Below are 27,854 nucleotides of genomic sequence, written 5' to 3' on the forward strand. Positions count from 1 at the left end.
CAGTCTATGTTGCAGTGTTAATCAGAAACTATTAAGTCAGTAGGCAGCTTCTGGCAAACTTTTTTCTCCACATCCCTCTGAATTAGTAATTATCCTAGATGTGCATGTGACAATAGTTTTACTTCATTATCATCATTCTGATCCAGGGAGGCAAGTAGAATTGTCTTTGGGGCTGGTAAGTGTGGCATTGTAAGACTGAATAGAGTTTCTATGTTGTTCCAACATGATATGCCTGCATTTAAGAGCACTTCAGAAGATCTTTCTGGTGATGTTTTTAATGTTCTTTTAAACTTGTTTATTTTACTTTTTATTCTTATAGAGGTATTTTAAAATGGAACACAAAAAAGCATATGAGCCTCAATTATTATTACTTTTTTTTTTTTTTTTTTTTTTTAATTCCAGGTTGGCATCAAGTACCAGTTTCTCTAATCAAGCAGAAAGGTATGGTAACAAAGGATACCATGGCCAAAATCAGGCAGTTAATCTAAAACGTAGAATCATAGAATCATTAAGGTTGGAAAAGACCTCCAAGATCATCTGCTCCAACCATCCCCTTACCACCGATATCACCCACTAAACCATGTCCCTGAGCAGCAGGTCCAACCCTCCCTTAAACACCCCCAGGGACAGTGACTCCACCACGTCCCTGGGCAACCCATTCCAATGCCTGGCTACTCTTTCTGAGAAGCATTTTCTCGTAATTGCCAACCTAAACCTCCCCTGGCACAACTTGAGGCCATTGCCTCTGGTCCTATCACTAGTTACCTGTGAGAAGAGGACATTATCCTCCTTGTCATTAAATCAGATTTAACTTTTTTTAAAATAAAAAAAAAAATAAGTTTATAAGTAAGGAAAAACCTGCCCTTTTTCAGTTGTTTCAAATATCTCTTGCCTTCTGAAGATGAATAGGAACCTGTACGCATATGTACTGACTCTGAAAACCCTCAGATTCAAATTAATTTAAAAATGCCTCCTGGTTTCCACAGTTTCACTGCAGATCTTTCTGGCTTGTTCCATGTTCAGTATCTGTTGTGATAAACTATCTCCATACATTCAGTGAAGTGAGTCATCCTTGGCCATGGACAACCCCTCCTAGTGATGTCTCTACTTAAATCAGATATTGAATAGGATACATTCATTGTGAGAAGCTGCAAAAAGTGCTCAGAAGTGCAGTTAACGAGTAAATAGGCAAATTGATATTGTAATGTGTATGTTTACCTATTTTTCATGTGTTTTATGGTAAATCCAAGAACCTTATTTTGTATCACTGAAATCCACAAGGTGAGAGCAGAATTGTATTTCAAACCCTGACAATTCACAAGCACAAATATATGGACAATAAGGGAAAATGCAACTATTTATTGAGAAAAATACTTTAGATATGTGTACATAGCTTTTTCATCTCTAAATAGTTGAGCTGAAGCAATAAAATAAACTTTTTTTTTTGAATCAGGAAAGTTCTGACTGTCTCATAACTGAACACTTTTGTAAGTTAAAAGAATCTTCCTTATTACTGCCATACAGTCAGCTTTGAGAAATGTTTCATCTACAAGGCAATTTCTCTCTTCTTCCTTCCCTTTCACTTCAGCATGATGATCCCTGGAAATGCTGCAGGTGTGGCCAAGCAATTCCTCCGCTGTGTTTTCCATCAGCTGGCTCCAAATGGCATTTTCCCCCAGCTCTTCCAGAGCAATATTAAAGGTGAAGTGCGGCTCCTGAGTGCATTTCTGATCTCTTCAAATATCTCTGTATTTACACTCAACACAAAAATGGTATTTCAATTTCAGATGGAAGTTTTTTACGGACCTTGGCCACATCTCTTATGGACTTCAGTGAGCTGAGTTCTATTGCTGCTCTGAGCCAGCTATTAGAGGTATGTTGGCAATCAGCTCTATTAATGTTGATAGCTTTATTAGCATTATCAGGCGTATGGAGTCATCTCTCCTCATTCATTAAGAGTTCAGACTTACATCACGCAAAGTAATGTGAATTTTTCTTTTGTTGTCCCTGTAAGCAGCATTTGGCTGTCCTCACCATTTTTCTTCTGGATTTTGCTCTTGCTGATAGCATTTGTTTTTTTTCTTCAGACTCAGACAGCTCCCAGAGCAGTCCTGCTCATTGGCAGGATAAACCATCTCTTTCCCAGCACTTTTTCTGGTTTTCAGAGAGATTTCTGCTCCTAGGTTTGTTCTTTCCCTTGTATCTGATGGCAGTTTCTCTAAGTAGTCCAAAGATCCATTGCCTGCCTTTCACTGATTGCCTTCTGTGCTCTTGGCTTACTTTTGTTGTAACTTTTATCTTCCGGCTGGTACTGGTCACTTTCATGCATTTTCCTGCTCTTACATCGTGGTCACTTCATTCAAAGATTTTGGCAGCACTTTAAAACTGTTAACATCTTTCTAGGCATGTCCCTAGTACATAAGGCAAAAAAATTGTACTCAGTCTACTGAATGTTAGTGAATTCATCTTAGTAGTAGCCAGAGGAAAATATAGACAAGCTACTGGTTAAAACAAGTTTTGCTTTCTTTTTACTGCCATGCCAATGTAAGCAGGATGTGAGTTAGGACTTCATTTAAAAAAAATTGGCTCAAAGTTCTACATTTTACACTTTTGACATTGACATTTTTTGGTCAGTACGTTAGGAACTGAACTTAACTGTTACATGCACAGTTTAAATTCTCTGCACAAAATGTTATTTAGTATTATGGAAGAGGTGAGTAGTATTTGGTCTGACCAAATTAACCTCAGTATTTCCAATTATCGTTTAAAAGGCCATGTCTGCAAGTGTACCTTTGTTTATGATTCTTATTTGTTTCCCAGGGTTTAAACAACAAAAAGAACTTGCCAGCAGGGGGTGCGATGCTACGCTGTTTAGAAAATATTGCTACCTTTATGGAAGCCTTGCCGATGGATTCACCCAGCAACCTGTGGACTACAATTAGCAATCAATTTCAGACCTTCCTTACCAAACTCCCTTGTGTTTTGCCACTTAAGGTATGATATATAGACATCTGAAATGAGCTATATTACCATTGGTCAGGATGTTCAGAAACCGTAGGAAAGCTGTGGATGAGAAATGAGAGCCAGAGTACAAGTAGTGGTGGACATTTTCTAACTTTTCAATTAATGTTTCCAGAGGAATGGACTTGTTGTATACCCGATCCATCCCTTTAATTATATTTTCCATGTGTAACAATAACGACTCTGACTAGAGATTATTCTTCCACTCTTTGTTGATTTTTTTCCATCTACGCTTTCCATACCCTACCTTTGTCAGAATAGGTTACTGTGCAGAGAGAATCAGCATTTTGGCAGTAAAAATTTATCTGGCTTTAACTGTTAAAACTATATAAAACTCATCAGAAGAGCATCACCACCTAATTTATTTGCTAAAAGTACACAATAGGCAGAGAGGAATGTGAGACTATTGGGAATAGTCCCAGTAGTAACTGGGCCTAAGGTGTTTGACTGTCCAGGTTATAGTTCCAGCTGTAATGAGAATATGGAAACTGAATCTAGAAGCCTTGGGCTCTGATTTCTGAGTGCTCAGAGGACATACAGAGAAGTCTTAACTCCCGCTGTGTACATTTCCAGATGTTTTTTAAGTAAACAGCGAAAACTTTTCTAAGTCTTTCCAGTAAACAAGGGATTCTGATACCCTTATTCTGACTTCATTTCCCACAATGTGAATTTCCCACGATGTGTCTCCTATGCAAAGATATGTTGCTCAGTATGAACTGAGAGATCAAAAAAATCTACCTTTGCAACTTACAATGTTGTGTTTAAATTGGGTGTTACTCCCAAACTGTATGAAACATATTAAATTCCTTGTCACCATCTGTTAAGCAGTAGTCAGATCTTGACATGTCTTCAGGTGTAGGTAAATTGAGGCACTATCCAGCAGCACTTACTAAGCCAAACAGACTTTCTTTTTTTGGGTAGTAGCCACTCCAATCTGTTGCATTTTGCGTAATGTAAAACAAATGAAAATCAATGAAATGAATCTTAATAGTTACATCTGCATATCAGTCATTCACAAAACATTTAGATGGAGTGTTTACTATGATTTCCCTGTTATTGATGGGAGGTATCATTAGCGATATAAGTAAAACAATCACTTGCTTCTGAACTTTCCTTCTCCCGTTCTTTCTAAGGGGTCATAAATGACTCTACTGTTTTTAGATGTTTGCAGCTGGGGCAAGTCAAGACAATGGATAAATCCTGGAAAGTCCCATTCACTGCTGCAAACTGTGTGATGTACACAGAAGTAAAATAAATTACACCACAGAGAAGAGGGGGGCCTCTGGAGCAGATTTTTGCCAAGGCACATTCTGATGGCTCTGAGTTGCAGCTTTGTCTTGGGGCATGGGGAAATGTCAGCCCAGGACAATGACAGAAATGAGGTAGATAGTACATACCACATCCTAACCCACTCTGTTTTTAAATCCATTTTCATTACAGTGAGAATGTATTTCTAGGAGATGTTTGACATAGGAAGGAAAAGGTAACTTTTCTAAACTAGCGCTTTTGTGAAATTTTCTCATTTCAAGGTCCATGCTGTGGTATGTTACCAGTGAGGGTGGGGTATGATTGTGTGTTCAGGATTAAGTCAGTTTAGGCAAAGTAAGTAAAGATCAGTCTCCAGGGATCATTTTTCAGACTTAACCTATAGCTTATTAATAGCTGCCAGCAGTAAAAGCAAGAGATATGCACAGAAAGGTACTAACTTTTTTTTTTTTCCCCCCTTCAAATATGTTCACAGTGTTCTTTAGATTCTAGTTTAAGAATAATGATTTGCTTGTTGAAGATACCTACCACTAGTGCCACCAGGGTAAGTTCCAAGAAGATGCAACTCTCTTGCCTCATGTTTAGCCAGCCTGCATTATTCTGCAAATGCATTCTGATCCTCTAGCTAGGAAAATATTATATATAAGCATAAAATTGTTCAGTCTGATACCCTTTGGATAACAGTAAGAGCTTTGGAATCTAGGTTACAGTAAAGAGCGTGTGGTATTACATTCCTGTGTGGGTGTTAGTGTATATCTTAAAGATTTGATGTTCTCCTCTTAAAAAAAAAAAAAAAAAGGGGGGGGGGGGTTGTGGGGAGAGAAAAAAATAGTAATGAACTTCCTGATTCTGTAGTCCACTCACTTGTACAATTCCACTGAGGTCCGTGAGGTTTTCATGCATAAACACCATAGAGTCTCTGATGTCTCATAGCACTGTGTCAGAGATGAAACTGTCTTCTGATTTGTTGCTTCTAATTTGTTGTACAAGAATGAAGGCAAATGCTAGATAGAACAGCAATTTGACTGAAACAGTGTAAATCACAGCAAAATAGCCTTTGAGCTAAAGATAATGATGCTTTTCCATTCAGACATTTCCAAGTTGGAGTGGTTTTTGTTTTGTTGAGCAACTAGTTATTGATTTCCCTAAATCATGTCATTGCAGAGTCTTCTGGAACCTTTTTCAAAATTACTAAGCTTTGTAATTCAGAATGCTGTCTTCACTCTGGCCTACCTGGTGGAACTGTGTGGTTTGTGCTACCGAGCCTTCACTAAGGTAACGAGACTATATCTTCCATTAGAGACCACTGAAAATAGGACAGACAAAGTCCTACTTCCCTCAAGTAGGATGTTTGTAAGTAAAGATGAAATCAGTGTCAAGTCTCAGACATGTCAACAGTTTTAATGTAGTTTGGCTAATCAAGTAGTAAAGGATGATTCAGTGCCTATTAATACTGAGTTTCACATTCCCACTGTAGTTAGTGATAAAGGGAACCTGCTGAAAAAATTGCTCAGAAAAAAAAGAAGTATGATTTCATGATTTTTGAAAATGTTTCTCTTGTAGAGATGGTGGTTGGTATTCATTCATGATTTAAAATGTCTGTGTAGTCATATCTTTCCTAGTGCACAGATTCAGCCACGTAACTTGTGCAGCAGTAAAAACTTAAATGTTCCTGGTAGTGCCACTTCAGAGCAAAGCTATGAGGGCAGGCAATAGATAGCTGATTAAAGTGAAAGACTCCAAGTTAGGAGCTTCACAGCTTAGATCCTGTTTTATTCTGTATTAGGTATCTCACTTCGACGTGCATGGCTGTTAACTGTGTAGAAAACAGGACTTGTCTACCTTTAAAAAGTTCTTAAGGTTCTTGTCTGTATATCTACGATATACAGAGAGCACTCGGTTATTAGTCAAGTTCATTATTCGCACAGTTGGTGAGAAGTTAACCAAAGAACCCACAGAAAACAACCAAACCTTTTACTAGGGCCTTGTATGCTTCATTATGTAAATTAAGGTACAACAGTAATTGATCATCATGAAACATTCTTTCATATGTAGCTACATAATTTTCTATGTTGGTATTGTACAACTGGAACGTGCATCACTTCAGTCAGTAAGACTTAAAGTATCACTGGACAGACAGTGAAGAGAAAAACCAGTGACACTCCCAAAGAAAACCTGCACCACAACACAAAAATATTTCACTGGATGTAATGGTTTGAAGCATTAAATAGAAACTGCAAGTTTAACTACAGTAAGCAAATATTCCCTTTTTTGTCTTACTTGAAAGAGTTCATGAAAGAAAAAAAATTGCTGAATACAAAAGAGACTATCCAGCTATTGGAAGTAATTTGAATTAAATCTATAGTTCAGGCTTTGGGCAAGGCGTAGTAAAGTGAAGAAAAATGTTAACTTAGAATGAGGGAAGGGTGTTCACTGAAACAAACAAACAAAAAAAGCCCTGTTTAGAACTGACACAGCTGTTGCATTTGAGATCTAATAAGGCTGTTTCATGTATGCCTTCTAAAGCAAATTTTGAAATACAGGAAATGTTTCACTCCCATCAAACTCCACAGTTCCAGTTATTTTAAGAAAATTTTATTAAAACATGGTATTACAAAAAACAAAACAAAACAGATTTTTTTTTTCTTGAATGCTTCCTTGTTCAATATTCTATAACTGTATTTAGTACTTAATTGCACACAGGAAACTTGGATTATAGCACTTGGTAAAAACTCCTTCTTGATTTAGTTTAATGCAACCTGGTGACACAGAAATGGAATCATTAGCGAATGTTCTCCTGCAATTTATATCCACAAAATGCTTAATTTAGTGGAACTCCACACTACATTATCCTTGTTATTGCTGAAAGCTTGCCATGGCTTTGCATTAAAAATATCAAATTAATGACTGCTGTTAGAAAGAACAGGCTAGTTGAGCTATTTGTGTTTCTCTACAATGGAAATCACTAGAACCAAATAGTGCTGTTTGTGATAGAATACCATGTAGAAGTGAATTCCAGAAGGAATATTATTTGTGAACATTGAAACTATTCAGATTTAATTATTTGTTTTGTACCTTTGAATGTACTGACTTGAACAAGTTGCCATGTCACAACATGATACAAATTTCAGATATGCTGTGAAGGAATCTTTTTTCTTTTCAAACAAGCGAGTCTAATATGTAACTCATAGAAGTCAATGCTGCTCGACCACTCCAAATCTTTCTTTCTTTATTTTTATTACCAACATTTTCCTAACACCCTATGGCAGGAATACTTCTTGTCGGTGAGCCTGAAGACTCACATCAATCGATATTTCCTTGTCTGAGTTTCTGTTCCAGATCAGCAATGTGATTTTTTCAGTGCCTTTGGAACTTGCAGTTGAGAGAAGCATCTCTTTTGTGTATTATTAACTTATCATTTTTGCTCTCAAGTCTCTTAAGGTCCTAAATGAACATGTTTTGGCTCTCTTACCTCCTACAGCAGCTGAAGCTTAATCCTAAACTTAGCATTCTACTAACATGTTGGCCCTTATTAAATAAATGGAGTATGCCACTGAATTGTACATGGGAAGATTTTGATACTGAATTTTTAAAGAACATTCAGATGGCCGATCTTCAATATTTTTAATTGTTGCAATACCAAAGCAGGCAAATAAAAAGGCTTTTGCTTTATCCTGGCTTGTTCGGATGGTAGCATGCTACTGCATTAAACCAAATTTACTGTTCTTATTATTAAGGGCACTGAGATACTGTTAGAAATAAACTTCACATTCTACACATACACCTTTGGCAAGTCATAGTTTGAAGGCTGCAATGCATTTGTTTTGTAGGGATGCATAGACATTTGAGAAAGTTACTTTGGCTGAACAGAGACTAAAGGGGTTGCAGTCTTGACTCTTTGGTTCCATGTTTACACACAAGTCCTCCAGGCTTTATTCTCATGGAACTAATGCCACTTCACTGAGCTGTGGCAGAGTATAGATTTCTTAAAATATGTAAAAGCATAATTTATACGTAGTTATCACCATCAGAATGATAAGAATGAAGAGACATCAGTAGGAAGGGTACTCTGGGTCACTGACTTCAGTGTCATCATTTCTGATTTACAGTGCAGAAAGCAAGAGGTCGAAAAACATTTTTGCTTGATTTTCCTTAATCTGTCTGTGCACTGCGTGTGCTGGACAAACATTGGGAGTTTAGACAGTGAGTTAAGAGTCGTTTGAGAAGAAGTTTGCTCTCTGTTGTATTATCCTTAAAGAAAAGGAAAGCTGGGATTTGTGAAGTCTGTGTTTCCTCCCCAGTGTTCTGACAAACTAATCTATGATGGTCCAATTGTATCCGGTGTAGTACAGGTGTTATCATTTTATACAATAATTTTACCTCTTTTCCAGTATGTGCAGGCTGCTGTACTGGATTAATGATAGGAAATTCTGTCAATTGTTTTGGGGGATGCAGTTGTCAACCGTCTGGGCAAGTCATTGTGTTGTGTGACTCAGGAGTGTGAAGGCATGTGAAAGTAGGAAGGCTCACTCTTGCTGGGGAATATATGTCATCAGGGTCCCCTTGCACCTTGAGTACCATGCACCATTCTGGTTCCCCATGCCCAGTAAGGATGTAGTAAAACTGGGGAAAATTCAGATAAGGAACGCAAGAAGGATCAAACCATGGAATAAACTCCATGCTCCAAAGCAACTAAGTCAGCACTCTTCGATCTGAAAAAGCAACAACTGATGGGAATGTGACAGAGGTCTGTAAGGTCACAAGTGACCCAGGCAGGGGTGGGTAATTTCATGCCTGCCCAGTACAAGAACGTATTAAGTTAGTAGGAACCAATGTCAAAGCAAGTAAAAGGAAGTGGCTTTTTTAAACAATGACTCCTTGCCAAATAATTGGTGCTAAAAGTTGACATGGTGCAAGAGGTCAGTGGACACATGTGGAAGAGAAATCCACCGAGAGTTAAGGATTATACAGAAATGACACTGACCTCAGAAGTTCCCAGAGCCAAAAATAGTTACTGGCTATGAGAGTGATAGTGGGAATTATACATGCTTGCCCTGTTTTTCTTCTTCCTGTGGCATCTGCCTATGGTCTTGATGGAGATGAGCTACTGAGGACATAATACGATCAGAGCACCATTCATGCATGTGGGATTTGTGACTTGAGTACTTGTCCCCTCAAGACGTTGTTTCATAATACAGCTGCACTGATCCAGCGTTTGCTCTGCTGCTGTAAAGGAATGGACTTTTTTTCTTTTTTTTAAATATCTTGGAGCCTTAGCTTTCTGTTAAGTTCAGCAGCTTGACTGCTGCAATGTGTTCAGAGAAGCACCACCGCAGTGTGGGGCCTGTTCCATCAGCTTATGTGTTACCTGACCACGGTCAATGTAATTGAAGATCAAAAAAAATTCTGCTTGTGTTGGGCAAAACAGGAGCTTGAAGTAAGGTCTTTTGATTCACAGACTGGTGTCGTAATCTCTATGACAGACATGCTATACTGTTGTTTTGGTGCCTTCTTCCAAACTAAAGACTGATATTTAAAATCTCCTTTCATTAAGAGGCATGTGGATGCCGTGGGAGGCACTCGGCATTCCTGTAAGCTTTGTTTGGCCGTGTGCTACCCAGATAAAATGTGGTGACATCAACTTTCTGAGAAACTTAGGTCTGCAGTAACCAAAGCTCAGTCTTACTTCCAGCCACTCACCTCCTCCAACTCCTTCCCTTTTAGTTGAGCTTGTTACTGTATGCAGCTGGAGAAGGGCTACAAACTGACCGTCACTAATTAAACCTTGCACGATTTCTTAGAGGAAAAGGCCAGCATTACTCCATTTTGCAGTAACTGAGGCCCTGACTAAGAGAAAAGTTACAGGCGTTTAACTTATTCAAGTGAGCAGACAAATGCATGAGATTTACAAGATAAAAGATGCTAATCTTTAAATCTTTATCTCATTTTGGATGTGCTCTCTCTATTAGACATCTTTTTCTTCTTTAATGGTCATTTGAAAGAGAGCTCGATGTAAGTCTGTTAGCTGATCCAAATGTTTGAGTTGCTATGGTCAGTAGCAGGCTATGCATTTGTTCCACATTTTTATCTTATCTTTTAAAGTCAGAACGTCAAAGTATGATGTGTAACAGGCTCCTCTTATCTCTTGCACCTCCTTGCTGTTTCAGCTCTACAGCTCTGCTCTTAGGCTTCTGTAGTCTAATCTCCATTGGCTGATTTTCCCCCATGTGTTTTAAAACGTTTCTGTTGTAGCAGCTGTAGCCAAGATAGATTTTATTGTGTAAGTGGAAAAGTACTGCTTACTGCAGACAACCTTATTTTAAGGGGAATGACAACTGTAAAATACATGGTAAAATCCAGACCTTTTTTGGCAGGTTTAATGAAAGAATAATGCTAAATACTATTGCCAGTTTTGTTCTGTGTCAATCCTTGCTGCTTTTCCTTCTCCCTTTATATGTAACTATGCAGGGAGATCTACCGTGCATGCCTGGGCTGTATGACCGTCTGTCTGTTTCTTGTGAAATACCTTGCAAAGTCAAGCAAAAATCATATGCATATTCTTGTTTATGTCCATTCCACCTGATCTGTAGAATTGGATAATTGATGAATGATGTCAGCCTTTTTGTAAGATAAGAGCAAAAAGTGCACTTCTATAACTTTATTTTTAAATTTAGATAAAAGTATTGTTATGGTTTACTAGTGGGTGTCAGTGAACTTCATGCCATTCATAATTCTGTGTTTTTCTCTTTTAGGAAAGGGACAAATTCTACTTGACACGCAGTGTCATATTGGAGTTGCTACAGGCACTGAAGTTAAAGTCACCCTTACCAGACATGAATCTATTGCTGTTGGTGCAGGTACAGGAGATCTGACTCATGTTATTCTCACATAGATTCTGTCTTAACTGAAATTCAGCAAAAAGAATTTTCAAGTCCAACATGGTTGCAAAAAGTACCAGCATTATCAGGGGAAACACTTTTTAAAATTTGAATCCAGTTACATTTGTAACCATAGGTGCATACTGCTAAGACTCCCACAGTTTGCTTGCTTTTTTGTTTTATTCTTAGACTTCTATTTTCATTCCAACCGAAGACCATCAGATTCAAATAACTTAACCACCAACCTCTTTCTGTCTTAAGCTGTAGTGATGCAGCTTGATACCATGCGCATCAGTGTTGAGCTGACTTCTTCTAGATTGCAGTATAAAGTAACTTTTTTTGTACTGCTCCATTATTTTGCACAGCTCAGTCCTATGGTGAAAATGATGGGGAAGCTTAATTTTCATAGTCTAGTCAATCCTGAAGTCCTCATTTGGGAACGCAAACATACTACTTCAGTCTTGGCAGTGGAATTTGGAACTGGTAAACACTTGTCCTTAACATTCAGTCAATCACCTGATAGAGTCAGTAAGGAAAACTTTCTCTTATATGCTGGAAGTAAAGGCTAAATGATAATTGCCTGGGATTTCCTCCTAGCACAGTTCCCATATACTACGTTCGCTTCGGGATTCATTCATACCTTCCACAACAGCATCCAATGTGGTTGTGAATGTCTTATATAATATTTCAGAGGCTGATGAAGTAAGCCATATTTCCTGCTGTCTGAAGCAGCCAGCTTCTGTTTTTGTTCAGTCAATGGTAAAGAAGAGGGGTTGTATTCAGACTACCTGCCATGGATACCTACTGGAGGGATGGTGATGACTTCTTCCATTGCCTGTTCAAATTGGAAGCTCTCAGTACTGTGTGGTCTGAAACATTCAACAGCCTCTTGAATTTGAATACCACGGTAACCACTTAGATATATATTTGTTTTTACTAGCAGGTTTCTCAAAATACAACAGTGCATAAGGTGTATTAATTGCTTTAATTTTCTTTGGTGTCATTAATGGAATGGAAGGCTTTGCTTACCTCTTTACCATGCAAGGCCTCTACAGTATTCATTCAAATTGTCTGGTACAGTTTTATGGATTCAAAATCAGAGTTAATGTAGCACCAAATGGAAGTTGTTTTCATTTCCAAGACAGCCCCTTATCCATGAACATGTTAGCCTTTATACAAGATTCTATGCAGACAGAGCATACAGAATACAGAGATTCAGTCAAAATGTTCAAAATAACAAAGGAGCTAGGAACACTATTTCAATGATAGATCAGTTGTGGGCTGTCTAACAAAGGAGTTCCTAGGAATGTACATTTGACACCCACATTGATTCCAGATTATATGGTGCTATCAGGGTGATTGGTGACATCAGTGCTAAGATGAGAGTATCTTTAGCCCACTTTACAAAGAATGAGAATTTTAACCAGATCATCCCAATCCTGCATAGCTATTCTGGATGATAATGGGCACAAAAAGTCTGTCTCCTTTATTTGTCCTAGCAAATGAAGGCCATCATGTACCTGCTGCTCTTCCATGGGTTTCCACAGGAACAGCTTCTTCACCCAGCATTTTGATTCCCAGTACTGTTCTTATGCTCATATTTCATCAGTGTACATCTTCAGGATTTTCACTGACTTTAAATTATATTAGTCTCATTAGGACTTGTTTGTTCAGTCAGTCCCTAAGGTTCACTATATCTGACCTGTTTTGATTAGATGACTCCTATTTTCAGCCAGACCTTCAGCTACTGTAAATCAGTGTAAAGCTCGTGGTTCCAATTTATGTATTTGTGAAGATCTGGTCTGCTAATTACTGACCAGAAGGATTTAAAGTTACATATAATACATTGCTAGGAATATATACTTTTACAACTCTGATTATGAATAGAGATATCATACAGACAAACTATTATATAGGTAATTCACTTCATTCCACAGACTTTCCCAACTGAACATTATGCTGTATCTCATCAGACAACGTTAGGAAGATGCATGACAATTATTTGCCCATTCCTCATGTTTTTGCAGTGTGGGAATACTCTCATTTCCTATTTTCTTTACACATGGCTGGCATTGAATCTCTTGCCAGTAACATTTTAACACCTTAGAGTATTTGTAGTAGCAGCCAACACAAATGACAGTGGATTGGACTGGAAATAAAAGAAATTCTTGTTCTGAGTCTGTTTTTCCTATCCTCTCTTGACTGCATTGTGACTTGAGGAAGGATCCTTGGACTTGGTAGTCAAAAGATGAGAAAGATAAGCTAAACAAGGCCTAATTGTTCATTAGAAATGGAATGGAGTTTCTCAGCTGTTTTTCACATATAAATTAATATCCTGTCTAACCCAAACTCCTTTACTCCTTTGTGCAAAAAATATAGAAAGCTTGCAGGAAACCAGTAGGAGTTCTTTTAGCTGCTGCTGCTGTTTTTTGTTATTGTTATTAAAAGAAAATGTCTGAAATAAATGACATTTCTCTTTGTCAATTTTTTTTTTTTTAACTTCTATGTTTAGTGCTGTATAGTGTCTGTAGCAGTGCAATGCATTCACTGTTGAATGCTAAATATACGCAACCAGATTATTCAGGGAATTTTAGTGCTTTTTTTTTGCATCTTGTTGTACTACAAGGGAACCCTAATTTACCTGCAAATGATTGGGAAATCCTTCACACAGCAAAACAGCATATCTATTCTCCAACAGATCCAGCATCAGTATTGCTCTTTCTGATACAGACACCATTAGGAGAAAATCTGTCATCTATTTGCATAAGTCCATTAATGGGTCTTTTGTTTAAAGAGAAGTGGAGAGTTATGGTTACTGCTAAATCTAAGACAAAGACTGGATTGACATAGCCCATAACCCTAAGGCTTTTTTTTCCTTTCTGAGTGATCATTACAGCTCTGGTAAGAAGAGTTCCAGGCTACCTCTCAACTGAAATATGAGTCAGATTCTTATTTTATTTTTGTTCGGCTTATTCTGGTGAAAAATAATTTCTAAGTAAAAGAAGAGTCTATTGGAGCCAGGCCTATGTCTGAGGATACCTAATTAGATTATTAATCTAAACTCAGATATGTATTTCTGGTATTTATCCCAAAGAACAGACTCTTGGTCAAGACATAGGTTTGATACATGAGTTGTTTCCAGGTCTCAGTAGGCAGTCTTAAGTTCAGAATAAATCTATCGTTGAAAGGTAAAGGTCGTGGAAGCACAAGAATAAATTCTAGGTCTGTGAAGTATATTTGATATATTTTCAAAAAGAGTTCCAGTCATTGAGAACACTGCTAATGCATACATTAGACAATTGTAAAATATATTGCGTAGTCAAATCTGTCTCAGTTTGTGTACCACAGTATTCATTATCAAGAAAGAAAATCAAGGCTTATACCTTAGTTTATAAGTTCTTTTCTGTATTCTCTTTGTTAGAAAGTTACTTTGCATCATCATTGACAGATATTGCTCAACTGCAAATACAGTATTAGCACAACAATTTTAGGCACAAGCACATCATCTGTGTGGTGTCAAATATATTACTAAAGCTTATAAAGGTTAAATAACAGTAATGGTAGATCTAATGCAAGGGTGATGTGGACATCAGAGATTTTGGGGCAAGAGATTTGAAACAGAGTTAAAAAAAGGAAATCAAGGAAAATAAAAACATAAGAAAACTACTTAAGAAGGTATTTAGATATAACAGAATGATACTGACCTTGTCTCAGAAACAGTATGGATTTTTTTTTTTGCTTTTATTATGCTAAAGTTAAACTACACTATACCAGTGTGTTCATATTAAATCACTGATGAATTGGTTAAATTAATTGATTAAATCATTGCAGAACTCTATTGAAATGAAAGCATTGTAATCACAGTAAAGAACATGGCATGCTGCCTTGTTTTCCTATATCTTGTTTTAAACTGTAATGAAAGACGTTTTGGAGGTCAGTCTCTACTCCCAGGCAGCAAGTGATAGGACAGGAGGAAATGGCCTTAAGTTATGCTAAGGGCGGTTTAGGTTGGATATTATAAAAAAATTTCTTCTCTGAGAGGGTACTGTGGCATTGGAACAGGCTGCCCAGAGAAGTGGTTGAGTTACCATCCCTGGAGGTATTTAAAAGATGTGTAGATGAGGTGCTTAGCGTTATGGTTTAGTGGTAGACTTGGCAGTGCTAGGTTAACAGTTGGACTTGATGGTCTTAGAGGTCTTTTCCAACCTAAAGGATTCTATGATTGTATATATCCAAGGAACGGCAAATATAAATATTTATGCTTATAAAGGAAAACTTGATTTATTACATAATGTTCTTAAAGTTGCTTCTGCACAGCATGCACATGTTCAAGTATGTAAAAGTCAATTTTTTGTCATTGAAATTGTCTCATTTATAACAGTGAGCAAACTGAATTCTTTATAAAGGAAGAGAGCTCTAAGGGCAAATTACGACAAATATAAGCAAGAAGAGATCTGAAGTGATCGTAATGAAGTCATGAATAACTTATTAGGGTTTTCAGGTTCCTCCACAAATAATTCAAAAATAACTCATCTTTAATTTCTTCTTAGTTTGTTTGTGCAGATGCTGGAACTAAACTAGCTGAGTCAACAATCTTGCATAAACAGATGATTGCCTCTATGCCTGGAGTAAGTATTGAATCAAACATCTCTTAGTTTTGGCTTTTAAAAATATGTCTTAGCTCATTATGCTTTGTTTGAATGTTCTTTTTATTTCTCCTCTGGCTAGCAAGCTATATTGCAGGCAGAAGTTGATACACTTTTTCCTTTTTATTAATGTTGAAAAGTTTTGGACATGATACTGCTTCCCTTACTCTCACTAATAATCTTAAGTCATATGTCTGCCTTTAGCTGGAGCCTGTGCTCAAAAAAACAAAATCTGGAGAACAGACCAGCTGAATGCCTCAAAAAATGACATCAGAGTGGGAAACTACAAGCCATTGCCTCCATTCTGACAAAAGATAATTTGGTTAAAAAATTGAGTTAATGGCATTTTTTTTCTGGTAATATAAGGCATTCATATATATCCTACTGATGAATGTAGTTTAATTATCAATGCTCATCATTGGTTAGGTGTTGAAAATATGGCTGGTGAATGTGCAAGGAAGTAGCACAGTTGTAGGGCTTGACTTCTTCCATGACATGTCACTGAATACCCCAACAGCTGAATGAAGTATAGCCAGTGGTTGTTTTACCGTGCAGTTAATCTCCACCACAACTGCTCTCTTGCTCCCCTTCCTCAAAAAGAAGAGGGGGAGAAGAAAGTATGATGGAAAGAAAAAGGCGTGAGGCAGTTGAGATGATAATTTAATTAAAGGGAAAAGAGACAGGAAAAAATAAAAGTAAGTGCCACACAGAAGCAAAGAGGAAAAAAAAAACAACACAGTTATTGTCTACTTCCCATCAATGAGTGATGTTTGGCCGTGTCTGGGAAGCAGGGCCTCAATATGTATAGTGGTTGTTTGGGGTCTTCATAGCTAGTGCCTCCCCTTTCCTTCCCCTTTCCCACCTTTTATTGCTGACTGTGACACCGTATGGCATGGAATATCCCTTTGGTCGGTTTAGGTCAGTGGTCCTGGCAATGTCCACTCCCCACTTCTTGCCTACCCCCAGGCTTTCTGGGGATTTCACAGAATCACAGAATCAAGTCTTGTTCTGTGCCAGCCCTGCTCAGCAAGAGACAAAGTATTGGTGTGCTTATCAGGGCTGTTTTAGCTTCAGGTACAGAGCACAGCACTATATGGGCCACCACAGGGAAAGCAAACTCCATCCCAGCCAGACCAAGACCTGTTTCCATGCATGTGTTTGGCAGCTTTAGGGGTGACCTATCAGGCCTTTTCCTATATATCTTCTGAAGTGTTTTTTGTGTGTGTGTGTGTTTATTTATATTTTTTGTTTTAAATTCATATCTTTAGTAAGACCTTTCCTCCCAGTGGAAAGTTTTAGCTTGGTTTAAATAGATAGAGATAACATCTTTAAATGGATTTTACAAGGTATGATAGGTAAGTGATCATTTCAGAAGAAATCATAGAGAACCTTGAATGGAACAAAAGGCTGGGGAGAAGTGTTGCACCAGAACATTTTTATTCAGAGGTTTGAGTATAGTATCTTTTATAATTATGTCACTCAGTAATATAGAGCCCATGTGGGGTCCTTACTCCACATAAACTGGATGGAGGATATGCTTTCAGTGACCTTATTTTACTGTTTTTTATTCTGTCAAAGGAACTGACTTGCATAGCATTTGAAAAGCCAGAAGGTGTTATAGTTCAACACCATGTAGATGGATACTAACTTAGAAAAATGAGAAGCACTCAGATTAGTTCCTTAAAAATAGAACATTAACAGTTTTTTTTCAAATTTCAGCCACTAAAACTCAATTATGGCTTAATACTTCTGTGATCAAAACTAAATTTGATTCATTTATATACTCAGATAGTTTTGTGTTTCTGTGTTTCAAAGCACAGGTGATTAAATAAAGGTCAGAGAAGAATATTTTCCCCCTGTAAGCATTTTGCAATATTTTGTCCTTAGCCTATGACTTGGTACAATAGTGTTTTTTGCCACCTTAAGAAGAATAGCCTCTAAAGTTAAGCATTGCTTACACTTGGCCCCTAAAAATAAGGTGTATATAGACTGGATGTTGAGGAATGTTGAACATTCATAGTTCCTCTTGAATTCAGCTAGAATTATCTTCACCGTAGATTGTTAACATATAAACATTATATGATGGCTCATGGGTCAGTCATATCACCTTCTGAAAGCTTTTCTCCAGGGTTCTCTGGTCTGTCAGAAGCCTTTATTTAATCTGACGGCTTTGTTCAATTGACTGCTTTGCACATCTTGGATATGTCTTGTACTAGCTGAAGGCCAGATTGGCGTTTTTCACTGATCTAGGAAAGGAACTATGAAAATGCGTACTGTGGGAATACAAGCACCACCTTGAGTCCTTTTGTTTTCCCTTTGTGGTCGTTGGTCGTTCTTACTCTGGCACAGACCACGTCTCAATGCTTACAACTTTAGGGTCAAATAGGATTGGATTCATCCCTTTTAACCACCTGTGCATCTTCTTTTGAAAATTGCAACTAGCTTGAGTGCCATTAAAATGCCATATGACTTCATAACAGGAATATCCCAAAAACCTTTGTTAGTGTAAAAAAAAAAAAAAGTACCAAATTCCATCAGTGTTCATTCCAGTGATGTTTGCACATAAAATTCATGAAACCAGTCACTTACCCTGTTTGTCTGTCATAATTCATGTGATTGTGAGGGCATCTGTTCCTGTGATTGCATTTTGTTTTCTGGGATTGTATCTGATTGGTTTTACTTGCAGAAATGCTCAGCTGGTTGAACAACTGGGTTGTTAAACTCTCATTGACTTTTAAGACTTTGATTCTGGACTGCTGTAAATTTCAGATGCATGACAAGTATATTATTGAAAGTTTCATCAGTTGATCTTTCACTGCTGTTACAGATAAGAGTATTTTATGATTCATGAAGAAGCTACAGTGCCTGGTCTGTCTTTATGCTATCGTCAGATAAGAGGGCAAATGCAGTGAGAAGAAAAACATCAAAGAATGCATATTCCTAATTAGAGTAAAGTAATCCAACTGAAAAGTAAAACAAAGAACTTGAGTCAGACAAGAACTTGTGTTCTGGTGAACAAGAAGCAAAGAGAAAAAACATTAAGAGATTCAGAAATTGGTGCTTAAACATATTTCTTTTATATATGGTGCTTAAATGTATTTCTTTTTCTTACAAGTGTGGAACAGCAGCAATGGAATGCATGAGGCAATATGTTGGGGAAGTGCTGGATTTCATTGCAGATATGCATACCTTGACCAAATTAAAGGTTGGTTATGGGCATACATGATCTAAAATACGTATATGTGCGTATCTGTTTGTTTTTAGTATATTTTCTGTAAGTAACCTGCCAATGGAAAAAACCATTGGAAATCTTTGAGGAAGACTGACTTTATATTATTATTACTATTGTTTTTATTAATTAAGTGTTAGAGCTGTTGTAGATTAGTTGGGAGCTGTTTTCCCGAGAAATGAGTATGGTGTTTCCCTGAAAGGGCCTCTACTATTGCACTAATCCTGATGAAAGTTACTGGCAACACACTGGAGTGTTTCATTCTGTGAGTTCATACAAAATTTCTGTTACAGGCAAGACAGGAAAAATGGTAACCTGTAGTGGATTTTGATACTGGAGGTTTTTTTTATGAATCAATGAGGTTAGAATTTTTACCCTATTGGTTTATCTTGCATGTTTGCTTGCTCACTCTCCCATTGCCCCCTCGACCTCACACCATGCCCCAGAGGGTACACTTCACTACAAGATAATACCATAAAGGAGGAAGAATCCCAGAGGAACTGAAAATGACATCTCTTGAAACTCACAGTAACCTTGTTCTTCTGGACAAAACACCTTTTTGTAAGTTCTTACCCTGTTGGCCCGATGCCTTGAATCCCATTGAGCTTTAAAAGAAATCCTACAATAAAGAGAAGCAGCCTTTTGTGCTGGACTAGAAATATACTTCAAAGTACAAATGAATTAATCATTTTAAGCTCAGTTGGATTGCCTTTGCACTGTATCTTTTTAAAGCTATTCACCCATTTCTCTTCCAGTTCAGAACTGCTTTCCAAATTGGCAAATAAATCATAAATGAGATAGAAATACATCTCATTTGCCACTTCCAAAGAAATGGGGAATGGTAAAATTTATTTGTAAATACTTGCAGTTATCCTATCTCCTTAGTAAAAATTTTCTGTAGAAAGATCTCTCCTACTTGCACTTTTTCTTTGTACCCCCTTTTCCCTTGAACTGTAGCCTGATTTTTAGAAATGCTCTTACAATGATTAAGTCCATTATGTTGATTACTTATGCTTTTTTATTCTTGGTAGGACTATTTATTTATGACATTTTTGCACCCAGATATAGCTAGAACATAAATGAACACTTTACCCAGTTCGTCACATTTATATTTTGAAATTAGACAAGAAGCTCCCCAGATTTGTACTCTGTAGCATTTAAAATGAAATCAGAACCAAATGGTATAAGTTTTATATTGTTTTGATTTGATTCCATGTAATATGAGTCCATGTAATACAGGACTCTGAGAAAAAGGTGAACTTAACAGAATCAAAAATGGCTGTAATTTTATGTATAGTGAAGAATAAGCTTTGTCTGTCTTTGCAAAATGAAAAGGCATTTCTTATTAAATAAGGCTGAATTTCAGAAGCCATATTTTTTACTTTTGGATTCTGGTAGGATCTTTAGAGAAAGTTACACGTGCTCCTGTGATAGTTGGGAAAATATTGCAAATGATTCTAAGTTTAGAAATAGCCAAAACTTTAAACAAATTCACAAAATCTAGATTCACTTCTTTTAAAATGATTTAATATAATTACTTGTGTTGCTGGGTTTTATTCACATATGTGTTCTTAGGAAGTGAGTTCTAAGATCATCCAGTTGTATAATTTCTTACTATGAGTATGTATTATCAACAACATCTGGACTACCAGATTCACACAAAGAATGTCATATGCTTTATAGGACTAGTTGCAGTCAAACAGCAAAAGATTAATCTTGGTTCTCAAATTTTGAGTGATGTTTTGCAGAAGAAAAAACACAAAAACTGAGAAAAAGTTATTAAATGCTATTATATAATAAATATATGTAAAAGAAAAACCATTATATAGGAATTCAGCAAACGTGGTTTATTCATTTGGTGTTTTTTCATTTCTGAATGAAATGTTTATTCATTTCTGGTGTCTTATTTTGTGCGTCTGAGAACAGTCGTTGTGAAAGAAGTTAATTATTTGCAGTCCTGTATATTAACAACTATTGCATTGTAAGCAAAGTTTAAATGTTAATTCTTAAGATAATCACATTCCAGTTTACTGTTTCTGTTCACATTGTTGTACTTTGTTTTTTTCCTTAGGGATAATATTTTAATTGATAGAGCTCAGATAGGTTTTTAATTAGAAAATTCCATTATTTTTGAAGAATATATCTGCCTGCATACCTTTCTATCCTTCATACCTGTCTCTTTAGCAAAATCATTAGATATACATGCTGATACATTTCTTTTTTCTTTTGAAAGTGACTTAAAGTGATCTTTCAGAGTACAAGTTGGTGGAGTCAGGTCCTTATCTTTTATAAAATATTACCGATCCACTGATTTTTATCCTGTTATAATAATTCAATTACTGATAGCCTGTTTTTTCTTGTGCAAAGCATATGTTTTTCATTTAAGTATGCACATGCACTCAGCATGTGTTAGTCCAGGGACAGAAGGTAATGCAAAGTGTGCTCAACTAGAAGTACTGAAGGATCCCAAGGATCATCAGTGAAACATTCCTTACAGCTGTCAAAACAGGGTAATTATCTTCCCAGGCAGAGATGTATGCAGGTTTCTTGGTAAAAGGTTTAGTACTTATATTTCCAGGGCTTAAAGGTATTTGTAGCAAATGAATAGAGCTACAATGTCATACCGTTGGTAAATGATAGACGGCTTTTCTGTACATGTAAATGAAATATCACACAAAGATGGCATTTCCTGCCCGGAGTGCTACCTTGTTACACAGTTGGATTCTTTGATCTTCAGTCTGGATGTGCAACCATTAGTTTGTACTTATCAGCTGCTGAGTTTGCTGGTACAAAAGGTGCTTCTTCATTTTGTATAATTCACCTTTTGTGTGGTCTCTTGAAAATATGGGCTCCATGGAAAAAGCTGCATCATAATACTGTTACTAATATAGGGACTGGATAATTTTTTTAGACCTATTTCTGAGTTTTGCAGTTTTATAGACAGGTAGAGACCTTGAGAAAAACTGCAGGGAAGTGCAATAGAATATCCTTTTCAGGTATGAAATAAGGTCTTTGCTTTGCAGAGTCACATGAAGACTTGTTCTCAGCCACTGCATGAAGACACATTTGGTGGGCATCTGAAAGTTGGTTTAGCTCAGATTGCTGCTATGGAAATCACACGAGGAAACCACAGAGACAACAAAGCTGTGATCCGATACTTGCCTTGGCTTTACCATCCTCCTTCTGCAATGCAACAAGGGTGAGGATGCTTTTCCACAAATAGGAATATTAAAATGAATTAGAAATCTTCATGGAGTTCTGTTTATTGATGGATTGAATAGGTAGGATGGACAATTTGGGAGTGGTGGCTATGGGACATCGAAACAGCTGGTCAGCAGCAAACAGGATCCTTACCAGAGGAGGTCATCAGTGCAACTTTTAAAGTACAGACCAAAGAGACAGTGAAAGTAACTCCTTTGACTTGACTGGAGTTCACTGGAAATGAACTTGATTCTTGATCTAGATACAGACAGTGAAAAGCATGCAAGTACTTGAGTAGTCCTAAACTTGTATAAAATATGGTGGGAGAAAAATGAGAAATGTTCATTGATATTACTGAGAATAAATGAGTGAGATTTGTAAACATAAAGCTATTCAGGTGTCAGTAAAAATACTGACTTCACCTAGTGAAGTTAGGTGAGAGAAATCCTGCTCTTCAAGATACGTTTCTTATTTTTGTTCGCTGTGAGAGTATGCAGTGTCGTATGATCAGAAAGAAGGGCAAAATACTGTCCCTTGTCTTACAGTGATAGCAAATGAGATGTTTTGAGTGTAGCCCACTGGACTGTGTTTTAACAAATCAGTACTTTTGTCCCAACTTTGTTCCAGACTTCCTGCCCCAGGCTTCTGGGGAGTAGGCTGCTTGGGCTCCAGTCCTACAGATATGTCTGCCTGTACTTCTGTGTACATACCTAGTTTTGGAAATAAGGAATTGTTATCTCTTTGGGCTTCTGTTTCACACGTGTAAAAATTGCATTATACGTTCCAAGGTGAAGATGGGGAATTCCTGTGAGACCCTGTAGGTACTTGAAGATGAACATTTTATCAGAGTCTATACAAAGAAAAAAAATAATGGAATGCCTCTTTGGTTCTGTGAGTCCTCGACAACAACATGAAATTAGAAATGAATAACAGTAGTGAGTGGCCTCCTAGGTAGTGGTTTCTTGATCTAAAATCAATGTATTTTCCTAAGCCTATGAATTTAAATGAGTATGTAGTTTGAATTTTTTAACAGCAAGGGGATAGACGGGATGATACTTGAAAAGTACTATTCCTTTTCAGATTGTTTAAGCACAATTGCTTTACAATTGAAGATTGCACTACATGAATAATTAATAAGTGTCGCAAAAAAGCATAGTCTGTCCCTGCCCTTAAAAGCATGCAGTCCAAATGTCCAAGGAGAGGCTAAGGAGGAGAGAAATGAGCTCCACTTTACCTGTGGAGAAGTGCAACACAGCAAAAGTAAGGTAGGGCATCTGTCTCGGAGTGAAGAATTTCCTGCCATAGCCTTCTCAGCCATACACTGTCTAGGGGACCTGGAAGGAGCACTTTCCCTTGGGCAGCTCTTCTGATTTGATGATTTCGGTGTAAAAAATCACTGTGTATGGAACCAGTGAGACTGTGTATGTTCTGGTCTTTTATAGAAACCATTTCTTAGGCCCAGCCCACCAAGTGTGTTCTGTTGGACTTGTTAAAGGTTGTCGAGTCCACTAAGTTCTTTGTGATTCTAGTCTTCTTGTAAATTCTGCCAATGATTTGTGCCTCCAGCACAGTTAAGACTGCATCTGCAAAGTGTTTAAAGAGGCTCTTTGTTTGGGGGAAAAATAGAAAACTTTGCAGCATTATAAAATCCGCTCTTTCTTGACAGGCCCAAAGAGTTCATAGAATGTGTTTCACATATTCGTTTGCTGTCCTGGCTACTCCTGGGGTCTCTGACACACAATGTTGTCTGTCCAAATTCTCCATCATCTTGCATGCCTATTCCACTGGATGCAGGTTCACAAATTGCTGACCACCTTATTGTTATTCTGATTGGGTTTCCAGAGCAATCGAAGGTAAGGGATTCTGTGTTTTAAGAGGAGATGTGGTATATACTGGCCTTACTATTGAAAAATATTTATCACTAACTTGTATTTTTATTGTGATATGAAATTTTAAACTTTTCTAAATATCATCAAAACTAAATTATGTAAACTCATGTCCTGTTTAAAACGGCTTGTATTTCCAGCACAGTATCCCATGGACTGCGTTTCTGAAGTAATTCACTAATACAGTTTTAGAGTTTTAGAACTGTTTACTTTTTTTATTTTATAAGAAAGATCCCACTGGATTAAAGTGGACAACATGGGAGTATTTATTTCTTCCTAAGATAAAAAGAGGGGTAAAACTATTAAAAGCTAAAATCAAGGGAAAAAAATAATCTATCATTTTTCTGCCATAGCTAGCTCTTCATGCATAGTAAACTGATGATGAAATCACTACAAGTAAGTTTGAGATTTAACTTTTTCAAAATATCTCAGCACAGGAATAAGGAAGGAAAAACTGAATTCCAAACTGAACCTTTAGCGATGACCATCTCTGCAGCAAATCTCTAGAGAATTGCTTATTCTTTTCCACGTGTATAGTAGTATTGGATAACCTATAAATGCTGTGAGTCAATTACAAACTATGATGGTTCAAGCACAACTTTTTATTTTTCTGAAGGTGCGCTTGACAGGAAGTGTTATTGCAAATCGTAAACAATTTGCAACAGTAGCTTAACACAGATACAGAAGTACTCTGACTCCAAGCAGGATTTGATTAACTAAAGAAGCAGAATGATCACACATTTGTCTGATACTGAAAATCCTCCCTTTCTTTCCCCTCACCCAGCCAAGGCACTGGTGCTTCCATTCATGTCTTCTGGCTTTTTTTTTTTTTTCTTTTTGAAATACCACTTTCCAGTTACCAAGCAACCATTGCAATGTTTGGTGCAGTCATACTGCCACAGAGCATGAATCATTGTTGCATTGTTAAACTGAGGAAAGTATCTCTGACCAGCAACATCTTTCTTATAATAGAATAGTTAATGTCCAGCACTTTTGGAGGCTCAGACAGTACAAAATATGACACTTACTAGCCAAGTCATGCTTGAGTACACAGGATGAATTCTCTGTTAGCTTTACGTGGACTGAGAGCAGTTGTGTCCCAGTAAAATAGAAATGGATGACAGGTGTAAGATGTTGTACTTTGTATGATATCCTTCCTTGCAGGTGACCAGACTTACTGATGTACCCCAACAGCATCTTTGAAATGGAGATGTAAATGTCCCAGCTTCCAGGCCTTCTGCAGATGGTGGTGGGAGTTTTCCATCAAGAAAGTCTCAGGACAAGTTCTGAGTTGCTGTTCTGCAAAACTAACCTTTTCTTTAAAGGGACTGACCTTAATGTCATATGTTAAGATTGCATGGGACTGTGTTTTTAGTTATTAGTTATAAAAACAGTTTTTAAACATGGAGAAGATGTTATCAAACATCCTTGGTTAGTTCCTAATCAGAGGAAAACATTCTGGAATGAGGGGCAGGACTGCAGAGTGCAATGCATGACGGAGGAGTACTTCGATGAAAGCTTCTGCACTATACCTGAATACACTTATTTCAATAAACATTGTCCTCTCTTTTCTATTTTTACAGACATCTGTTCTGCACATGTGTTCCCTCTTCCATGCATTTATATTTGCTCAGCTCTGGACAGTGTATTGTGAACAAACGGCAGTAGCTCCGACAGTCCAGAATCAGAACGAATTTAGCTTTACAGCCATCCTTACAGCCCTGGAGTTTTGGAGCCGAGTGACACCTAGCATCCTACAGCTAATGGCACATAACAAAGTGGTGAGTCAGATGCTGTGCACAGATTCAGTACAGATTAAACTCAGAGGGCTTGGCTTTTCTTCCATATTTCAGTGGAATACATCAGACGCTGAATAACTTTCTAAAGCAACTTTGATGCTTTTGAGAAACTAAAGCGAAAGCTAATTTGTGGTGGTTTAACCCTACAGTGGACCTGAGGCAGGATCTATATATATAGCCAGGATCTGCCAGAAACAGGGTCATGGCATTCAAGAGCTAGAGTCACTGCTTGCTGGATTAAGAGCTCCCTGCTTCAAGTCTCATCTTATTTCTCTTCTTCAAGTCTCATTTTATTTATCTTCCTACTTTTCACATTGGCCTTATTGTTTCATCTTACTCTGCCTTACAAGAGCAACTGTTTTAGGAGAATTCTGTGAATAACCATTTTGATATTTTTTACTACACGATGGTGAAAAACAAACATTGCTGATATTTGACTACTCATAACCCATTGGTTCCTCAACAGAAATAAGCCACATAGATATCTCTGGAAACATTTTTAAGCAGTGAATGACTTGAAGAGGACATCCCTAGAGATAAAGTTTGAAAATGTTCACCTTTTCCTTCTGTCTTGTCTATATTAGGCAAGGAACACCTAAAGTTGTGTTTAAATGATATTTTAGCCTCTGAATGGGAGCTGTGCATAGTGCTACTAACTAGACGGTTGTTCAGTCAGACGCAAAGGAAAATGTCAGCCCTCCGGACAAGAATATGACCTGGAATTCCTAAGTTACAACCCTTATTCTGGGAAAGTGTCTCATTATGTGTCTTTAGTGCAAGTTATTAAACTATCTGCCTCAGTACTTGCTCTCTGAAATGTGATAATAATACTTGCCCATCTCACACGGGTGTTATGAGGTTAATTAGTTAGTATTAACTAATTAACTGGACAACTAAAGTTAGTTGTTAGTTAGTATTTGTAAAGCACTCTGAAGATAAAAAAAAAAAAAACAAACAAAAAAAAACAAACAAACAAAAAAAAAAAACAAAAACGTGACATAAAAGCTAAGGTTATTATTATCTAGGGGAATGTACACACAGTTCATGCCGGCACTGTAAGTACTTACTGTTGGCTGAAGGTATTTGTCTTGTACCTATGAATTTAAATAATATAAAACATAAAATGCTGTCTACCTCCAAATAAATGATATTTGCGTCTGTCATAATTTATGGTACAAATGGAGAAATTATGGACTAGCTGCCAGTTCAGAACAATAAATTGTCTTTAATAGGAGAGGGGAAAAAAGATGCTTTTCTGTGGCTCCGTTAATTTTCAACAGATTCAGTAAATAAAAATACCAATTTCTGACACCTTGATTGATGAGAACTACAGAGGCATGAAAAAGGATTTATGATGTCTGAAATGAAGAAAGCTGAAGGCAACTTGTTTTGATGTGTGATAGGAATTAAAATGCATTCAATACTTTGAAATATTTACCAGGTGCTGCTGTATCAGGGGAAAATTAAATAAAGAAAAATATGCCCTGTATGTACATGTAATACTTAATCTTATGTGTAGATGATAAATACACATCTAGTGATTCATTGTAACTGCCAAGCAAATACAACAAGATTCTTTTTAGGGATTGTTGTCTTAGTGTACAACACTGGACATTAATTTGTTTTTGTGCTTTACTTTTTTTTTTTTTTTCCAAGATGGTGGAAATGGTGTGTCTACATGTGATTAGTTTAATGGAGGCTTTACAGGAATGCAACTCTACTATCTTTGTAAAGGTAGGCATACCACATCATGAATATTTAACTAAGGGTGTTGTCTGTTTAATTGTGATTTCTAGAGACACTGTCCCTTGCTTTGCTGCAACTCAAAACAAACAAACAAAAAAACCCCACAACCTGAGATTGATTTTTTTATTGCAGAAATAAAATCTAGTAGAGCAAAACAGACAATAAAATCTCTAGTAAGACCA

General features: G+C 37.1%; 1 protein-coding gene across 3 annotated transcripts in view; it reads left to right on the forward strand.

Moving 5' to 3' along the window:
* The window catches only part of UNC79 (unc-79 homolog, NALCN channel complex subunit), a gene marked incomplete at both ends in the record, with an annotated part of 101,505 nt that overhangs the window by 68,464 nt on the left and 5,187 nt on the right, over positions 1–27,854 (forward strand). For all 3 annotated transcript variants that reach the window (XM_084288570.1, XM_084288571.1, XM_084288572.1), the window contains 13 exons: positions 403–441; positions 1,589–1,701; positions 1,788–1,873; positions 2,821–2,994; positions 4,763–4,831; positions 5,452–5,562; positions 11,040–11,144; positions 15,716–15,793; positions 18,927–19,016; positions 22,064–22,239; positions 23,908–24,094; positions 25,711–25,908; positions 27,583–27,660. In XM_084288570.1, the coding sequence (XP_084144696.1) occupies positions 403–441; positions 1,589–1,701; positions 1,788–1,873; positions 2,821–2,994; positions 4,763–4,831; positions 5,452–5,562; positions 11,040–11,144; positions 15,716–15,793; positions 18,927–19,016; positions 22,064–22,239; positions 23,908–24,094; positions 25,711–25,908; positions 27,583–27,660 (1,504 nt within the window). The remainder of the gene's footprint in view (positions 1–402; positions 442–1,588; positions 1,702–1,787; positions 1,874–2,820; positions 2,995–4,762; positions 4,832–5,451; positions 5,563–11,039; positions 11,145–15,715; positions 15,794–18,926; positions 19,017–22,063; positions 22,240–23,907; positions 24,095–25,710; positions 25,909–27,582; positions 27,661–27,854) is intronic.

The sequence above is a fragment of the Netta rufina genome (assembly GCF_964035555.1).
Source record: "Netta rufina genome assembly, chromosome: 5".
NCBI classification, from domain to species: Eukaryota; Metazoa; Chordata; class Aves; order Anseriformes; family Anatidae; genus Netta; species Netta rufina.